Here is a 7,782-nt window from a genome sequence, read left to right on the forward strand (position 1 = left end):
TTTGTACTCAACTGCTTATTTTTTCCTGATGTTGTTCACTTTAGCTTAAATGTTTGCAAAATAAAGTAGATCAGCGGAAACAAGAGTCTAAAAATAAGGTTTAATAAAACAGGAACACTGACAAAACTGCAGAAGAAAGATTTTTTATAGTCTACTTTTTATTTTATTAGATCTTTTGTCAATAGATAATTTCTCCTCCCTACATATACAAATGCTTTTTGAACTCCATGTACAGTAGACTAAGGCTAGTTATTGCTGAAGTGGTCTGAGTCTTTCAGCTGGATCAGGTTATGAAGCAAATGCCTCTTTGTACACTTTGGGTGTTAAGCTGCCCATGGTGCATTTAGCTGGCTGAGATGTCTCAGCATTTTCTAATGCTCTTTAATAATGCTGGCTTTAGATCTGCATCTGCTTGAACAAGAGGGATCCTGACATGGGGGTGATAATGGCAGGAGCCATGCCAGCCCCAGGCTTTCACCCAGGTGCTTCTGCTCTGGTGAGCTCAAGCCCCGCACAGCCTGAGGACGTGTGGGTGAGGCGTAGATTGCGGTTAAGGGCAGCCATGTCTTCAAAAACAGCTTTGCGTCTGGATTAGTTTTATAATCCATTATTGTTTTATTCAGTGGCCTTCAGAGCTGTATTTTTGGAAAGGATCATCGGTCTGGCATGGGCTGAAAACTGCTGCCCATTTTTTGGTGGCGAGGGGAGGGTTGCCTTTCTGCAACATAGTCTGAAGTAAAATGCTCCAGTCTGTGCTGTGAATCGCAATCAAAACTAGTTTTCTACCCGGGATATGCACGGTGTGTGCCTAGTCTCACGTCTCGCACAACTGGAACCGCGTTCCAGTATCTTCACAGGTGCTTTTTGTCCCGGTGTAGCCATGTGGCCATTCCCTTCACGCCTGACTGGAGAAATTCAGGCTGGTTTCCGAACGGATTCAGAAATCCGCTTACGGTGTGCGGCTGTGAGGCTGTTCATTGATTTCCTAGCCGGAGCGGGGTGGAGAGCGGTGCCCGGGTCCCGCACGGAGTCGGCCCCTCACGGGGGCTGGGGGAAATGGCGGCGGCCACCGCGTTCCCTCGGCACCGCCCCGGGGCGGGGTTCGCCCCTTTTCGCGCCAAGCCAGGACAGCTGCTTCCCGCCCGGCAGCTGCTCCCCGCCATGGCCGCCTCCGCCGTGCCGGGCTACTCGCCTGGCTTCAAGAAGCCGCCGGCCACGCTGCGGCTGAAGCGCAAACGCCTGCGGAGGAGCGAGGTCGCCGCCGCTCCGCCGCCCTGCGGCGCGGCCCCGCGGGCTCCCTCCGCGCCCGCCCGCCGCAACCCCTTCTCCAGCCTGGACAACGCGCCGCGGGCGGCCGGCACCCCCCAGCCGCTGGAGCGGGCCCGGAGGCCGCCGCCACCGACGAGCGGGTCCCCTTTGGCAGCGACCTTCTGGCAGGTAGGGCCGAGCCCCGGCCCCGCGGTGGCCGGGCGGGGGGTGTTTCTCTCTCCCCGTGGCGGAGCGGCGCTGGAGAGGCGAGGGGAGGAACGGGAAGGGCCCCCTGCGCGGAGAGGGGCTGCCGCCGGCGGCCCTCGCCCGCAGCCGGGCGCGGCAGCCCCGGCCCGAGCCCGCTCCGGCCCCCCCCGGGAGAAGCAGCCCCCAGCCCGGCGACCGGCCCGGCATCGCTCTTGAAATTTCAGTGTGAGGGGCGTTGGTTTAGGTTGTCAGCCTGGGTCTTGCTGTGTGCTGCGTCTTACGCTCCTTTTTTTTTCAGCTTTTAGAGCCTGCTTGTGAAGATAAGCCGGTCAGGAGAGCAGAGCCCTCTGAAAGAACCGACATCCTCACCCTAACCGATGTACGAAACGGTACCTACTGCTTCTGAAACGCTTTTGTCTGTTCTCAGTTCACCTAAGAAGCTGAAACTGCTTACCTTAATATTTGGTGGTCCATAAAATGACGTACTACAACGTCAGCATTCAAGAAAATGTCTTAAATTGTCGTGATGTTTGCTGTTACGGTGACAGGCTTTTAAAAGCCAGCCTTCTGCCTGACATCGCTACTGTTGTAGTTCTAGTTGACAGAGGTTGTTGTCTTCTTCCAGTTTTATTAATGTGTTTACTATAATTCTCCTGTTTCTTAGTTTTATATTTTGTTGAGATAGGGATGTTCTTCAAAGTGATACGTCTCCTGCAATCTTTTATTCAGCTACAGAAAGGGAACAAACAACTTCACCAGCCACACAGGAAGGAGACAATACCTGAAAGCCAGTTCTTGAAAGACAGTTTCAAGCAGACAGTGTCTAACGTTGTTATAGGTTCACAAACTTCAGTTCAAGCTAACTTAGCAGAATAGAAAAATGACATCTCAAAGAGAACAAACTACCCTAGAGCTCCCCAGTGGGGTTTTTCACATCCTCTGGGAAGCATCTGACATTACAATCGCCAAGATGGGATGAAATTAAGTAACTGTTTTGGCACGGAAATTCTTATCTTCATAAAATTCAGGCTAAGTTTTCTCTTTTTTTTTTAATCATTAATTCTTTTATCTGTTCTTAGTTTACGGCTTTTTGAAAGACTCCTGTGAATGAAAACACTTTTCTGCGTTTCGATTATCAATATAATGCCGTATTCTATTAGAATCAGTTACTGACTAAAATAATCAGTTGAGTATAAACTCTGACTTTGGTAGCCCATGAACAGTCAAACTCTGTGTGACTTGGAATCCAGAAAATCTGTCTGCAAAAGCTTTTTTAAGTATGTCTCTTCATTTAACATGCATATTCCCTTAGGATCAAAGCGAGCCAGGCATTTTTACTGTTGTGCTGAATTGGACAAAAACATGCAGGGGACCACAGGTTTGACTTGTCTTTTTTATAGGCTACTAAACTGAAGACGTTCCATGTAACAGCCACAGTGCGGTATCTGGTCTGCCTGCCAGGAAGGGTATATTAAATCAACATGGGAGGAGACCTAACGATGCTAAAACATAAACAGGTAGCTACACAGGGGAGTTCTTAGGTTTTTGTGGGTTAACTGTTTCTGTTTCTGTTTTGTAAGGACCTTCATTTACCCGTTGCTGTACCCGAAGTTCCCTCCTCACCAAGAGATGAATTTCCTGCAGACTGGAGTATTAAAACACGACTTCTGTTTATGTCTTCCCAACCTTTTACCTGGGCAGAACATTTAAAAGCACAAGAAGAAGCACAAGGATTTGCTCAGCATTGCAGAGCTACAGAAACAAACTTGCCACAGAGCGTACAGGTAATACTTGGGAGGGTAGCTCAAAGCTCCAGCTTTAGAAAGGAGAACATACCCTTGCCCCTTTCCTTAAACATGCTGGTAGTGAAGGCTTGATTCGGTTTTGTTTTGGTCTTCCATTAAGAATAAGGCTCACGTAGACTAATAACCTGATTCCATCCATGGTTTGTACCTATAGTGGCAAACAGCGATAAGCGAGTGGTCTTTTAACTTCAGCTGCGGAGCAGTTGCCAGTTGCTGTCCATCGTTCTTCAGTCTGGCTTATTCACAAGCCTGGGATTTTATTTTATTTTTTTTAGTATCTAATGTAATGACCTGCTCCAGGCGAACCTGCTCTGGCAGGGGGGTTGGACTAGATGATCTCCAGAGGTCCCTTCCAACCCCCACCCTTCTGTGATTCTGTAATATTTTCTAATCCATCACTTGCAATGCTGCCTTAAGTAAAGCATTACTGCCCTCATAAAATACTTTTTGACATCTAGGAACCAAAACTGTCGACAGAACTGCGTTGTGCCTTTCAGCAAAGCCTCGTTTACTGGCTTCACCCCTCGCTGCCGTGGCTGCAGCTGTTCCCTCGGATTGGAGCAGACAGGAAAATAGTTGGAAAGGCCAGTCCTTGGTCACAGGATGAAGCCTTGCAACAAGTGCTAATGAGTGACTGGTAAGTAGACCCAAACAACTGATGTATTTAGTGAGATTAAGACGATGGGATTTTAATTAACGCACTAGCTCTTACCATTTTTATGAGAAAGCTTTTTGTTTTTTTTTTCCAGCTAGAATCCTCTTTATTTTGAGGACCAGGTTAAGGAAATAAAAGATATTTTTATAATAAAATAATAAAAAATACCTTCTTGTGTTAAATGCCCCTCTCCTGTCCTAGTTGTTGATTTGGGTAGAATTCAGTAAATCCTGTTAGCAGGTTGCCTTTGATGCTTCATGTAAACCGACGTGCTAGAAAGCAAGCACGCTGGAAAAGCACAGCACTCCCCAGGAGGCCGTGTTTCCGAGGAGGGCGGCTTCCGAGACCTGAAAATCCGGCGGATCGTTGAGTGCGCGCTCGGGCCTGCGCAGAGTCGCGGCGCTAACGCCCAGCCACGCCCGGTCCGGTGCATCAATGGCAAAGAGTTCCCTTCAGTTACAGAATTGTTTTATTCTCATTTGCAGGTCTGTCAGCTTTACTTCTCTGTACAATTTGCTCAAAGCCAAACTGTGTCCGTACTTCTACGTCTGTACCTACCAGTTTACTGTCCTGTTCCGTGCCGCTGGTCTTGCAGGAAGTGACGTTACCACAGCTGTAATTTCTCCCACAACTAGAGGTTTAAGGGAAGCCATGAGAAACGAAGGTAAAGTGAAACCAGCCCAGCTAGGATTGGAACAACTGGTAAAGTGCATTAGCTGTGTTACAAACCCACTCATTGCTTGCTTTCCTTTGTTCAAGGCATCGAGTTTTCTTTACCTTTGGTAGAAGAAGGTAGAACCAGGAAACAGAAAAACTCTGAAGTGAATTTGGAAACAGAAGTTGCCGACAGCCTCGAAGCAGGCAACGGCACGGAAGATGGAGAGTATGTAATAAGTCTTCTACAGTGCTAGAATCCAAGAGCACCTACAGACTCCTGCACATTCCGTTTGGAAAACCTTTGTAGGAAGTATTGCCCTCCTAATGCTGATTCTGTGTTCCCAGGGAACCAGCGCCAAGCGATGATGATGATGATGAAAGTTTCTCTTGGCTTGAGGAGATGGGAGTCCAAGACAAAGTTAAGAAACCAGACGCTATTTCTATTAAACTGTATCCTTTCTTCGCACGTCAAGATGTGTGACTCTGGAAAACCATACAGATGTCACCTTTTTGTGGTATAGGTCTAAGTTTTATAAAAGCTTTAGAGAACTGATTTCCAAATATTAACCCTCACGTTACGGCATATTAAAGAGACTCCGCATGTCTTTTTCATTTTCTTTATATCAAGTATTTCTAGACGTTTTTCTTCTTGAAGGAAAAGCCACTGAATTGTTAATGTAACTTTGTAAGACCTGTGAGGTCACAGACTGATTGTGTCTCTCACATATAGGTTCAGTGGAAAGACTCATTAGATTTTATTTTTTTTTTTTTTAATAGAAAAGTGTGTGTGTTCGTGTAGGCTCGGAAGTAGTGTGGCGCAGCAGGGACACAGGTGTAGACCAGAACAGCTGTTGCTGAGAACCTGTACGTGTTTCAGAGGGACCCATTACCTCTGTCTTCCTCTGGTTCTGTTGGCACTTGGAGCACCCGAGGGTTTTAATAATGAGATCACTAAGTCAGGACTGAGATGCTGTTTAGCATTTGAAAAACAAATCCAAATCGGTGTAAAGCTTGGTGGGTTTTTTGGTTTTGTTTAAATGGCTTGGTGGGGGCAGGGGGCGGGGCAGGTGTGTGTGTTTTATCCTGGTGTGTTCTTTCTCAAAAAAGAATCCTGCCTGGATTCTTCCCTTGGTGCATTGATGCTTTTCACTTCGTCAGGGTTTTCCTTTGACTCCAGTCAATACAGTCGTAAGGAGAAGCACGAGGTGCAGATGGATCACAAACCCGAATCCCTCGCAGTAGTCAAAGGAGCAAACACATTCACCTTGCTGAACTTCTTGATAAACTGTAAGAGCCTCGTGGCTGTTGCAGGCCCACAAGCAGGGCTGCCACCGACTTTGTTGTCCCCTGTGGCTTTCCGAGGTGGAACGATGCAAACACTCAAAGTAAGTAACACAACTGTGTTTCTAATAAGGAAAAGAAAGTTGTTTCTTCACCCAGTAGATTAGACAGTGACTTTATGTAGTTTCCCTCCAGTCCCGCAGAGTAATTTTTGCTGCTGTAGCCTGACTTAGCATTTTGCCTGCAGCACAGACTGCCCCCAACTCATCGCTGTCACGTAGATCTGTGCTGCTGCACTGAGATCTCAGTATTTCTGTTCTTTACATCATGATAAGTAAGAAGTTAAGCAGACTTCCCAGTACTAAAAGGGTTCTTAAAAGATTCTCCTGAGATGTTATGGGGTCTCAAACAACCGCAGCTGCTTGCAACAAGGGAGCCTCTGAACCTTGGCTCACCACTTGTCACCAGAAGGAGGTGGTGGGTACTAAGGCCTATGCTATTAATATAGGCAGGGCCGTCTTCCTCCACCAGAGGAGTTCATATGGTTCCTCTGCAGTTAACTTTCTTAACGCTGCATATCACAGTTAGTTAGTATGTTTTAGGAGTTGTTACACAGACAGTAAAACCATCGTAACGCATACAGAACTGTAAGTTGACAATATTGAAAAGTATCCTGACCTTTTGATGGGGCTGTGACACCGCAGTATTAATGAGAATTATGACTTGGATTTGGTGAGTCGAAAACTAATCCTGTGCGGTCTTCTCTTCAGGCTCGAAGTATAAATGCCAAAGCCAGGGTTCACTTGGCGTATGAGGACATCTTCAGTTTGGAGATCGTGGGCCCCGTCCTGCCTCACTGCCTGCATTCGCTGACCATGCTGCTCAGGGCCGCCCAGAGGGGAGCGTTCTCTGCTGCCTTATACACGCATGAGCCAACGGCCGTGTTTAACGCTGATCTCGCCAGTGCAAGCCTTGCCTTAAATAAGGTAAGGAAAGTAGCAGAGACAGGCTTTCCTGGTAGGAACAGTAGCTTTATTACAAACCATAGGACACCAAGCGACACAAAACTTGCCCTTCATACATGGGTTTACACCCAGTTACTTGTGATCGCTTCCCAGCAGTCCTTGTGGCTTGTCATTCCCTCAGAAATGGGATCATGGGAAAACTAGCTTATCAGTTCCCCAGAGGTGCACAATGAACATTAAGAACTATAGCTATTTCAGACAGAAATACCTATACCAAGTCTCTTCTTCATGTGAATTTCCACAGGAAACCATACGCCCCGATCTCCCTATGTGTGGACTGCATCCTAAGACTTTGGATCAACTGAGTCAGTGTCCAACATTGGGAAAATCTTCCATCCGGTTTCTGGAAATGAAGGATTATGGTTATACCTGGAAGTCCTAGCTCTGCTAGTTCCACTGGGTGCTGTGCTTCACTTGGGTCTACACAGGCCCCACTCGTGCAGGACCGAGAGGGATATGACCTACTTACCCATCACAGACAGCAACCATTGCACATCACCCATCATGGAACACTTCAAAGGAAATGTGGGAAGAGGCCCTGGACATCTCCTTTTGTATTTTAAGAATGTCTTTTTTAAAATAAAACTTGATAAACCATGGTTATCTGTTTTATTGGTCTGACTTGTATCCGGAAGGTCTGTCTTCTTAATGCACACGCAAATTCTCTTCTGAAGTGCAGAATTTCTGCTACTGCTGCGTGCGGTAACTCGTAACCGTTTTGGATGGGTGGAATTCTTGGCAGAACCCCTTCCAAGACTTGCTTGCAGCACCTTGCCAGAAACTTGATAGCTACAGCTCGGTATGTTGCACCTCTTGGTTCAGTCAGCTCTGAACTCCACAAGGACAGAGGAAAGTCAGATGGACCACAAGTTCTGGCTGCAGCTGGATCGGATTAACATGTTCA

The 7,782-nt window shown here is 47.0% G+C and overlaps 1 protein-coding gene across 1 annotated transcript; it reads left to right on the forward strand.

Annotated features, from left to right (window-relative positions):
* Window positions 1-1,161: 1,161 nt before the first annotated feature.
* DONSON (DNA replication fork stabilization factor DONSON) lies at window positions 1,162-7,477 on the forward strand. Its single transcript, XM_086461153.1, has 10 exons — window positions 1,162-1,437; window positions 1,754-1,834; window positions 3,036-3,239; window positions 3,719-3,897; window positions 4,401-4,579; window positions 4,675-4,798; window positions 4,918-5,022; window positions 5,759-5,957; window positions 6,624-6,839; window positions 7,123-7,477. The coding sequence occupies exons 1-10, from the start codon at window positions 1,162-1,164 to the stop codon at window positions 7,258-7,260; spliced, it is 1,701 nt and encodes a 566-aa protein (XP_086317279.1). The 3' UTR covers window positions 7,261-7,477.
* The last annotated feature ends 305 nt before the right edge of the window (window positions 7,478-7,782 follow it).

The sequence above is a fragment of the Leptosomus discolor genome, chromosome 1, assembly GCF_034619465.1.
Source record: "Leptosomus discolor isolate bLepDis1 chromosome 1, bLepDis1.hap2, whole genome shotgun sequence".
Taxonomy (NCBI): Eukaryota; Metazoa; Chordata; class Aves; order Leptosomiformes; family Leptosomidae; genus Leptosomus; species Leptosomus discolor.

What these genes read in the sequence shown, in the direction of transcription:
- DONSON (XM_086461153.1), top strand. Translation starts at nt 1,162, where the DNA reads ATGGCCGCCTCCGCCGTGCCGGGCTACTCGCCTGGCTTCAAGAAGCCG. An exon ending in AACGGCACGGAAGATGGAGA is followed by an intron (nt 4,799 to 4,917) that starts GTATGTAATAAG and finishes CTGTGTTCCCAG; the next exon opens with GGAACCAGCGCCAAGCGATG. An exon ending in CAAGCCTTGCCTTAAATAAG is followed by an intron (nt 6,840 to 7,122) that starts GTAAGGAAAGTA and finishes GAATTTCCACAG; the next exon opens with GAAACCATACGCCCCGATCT.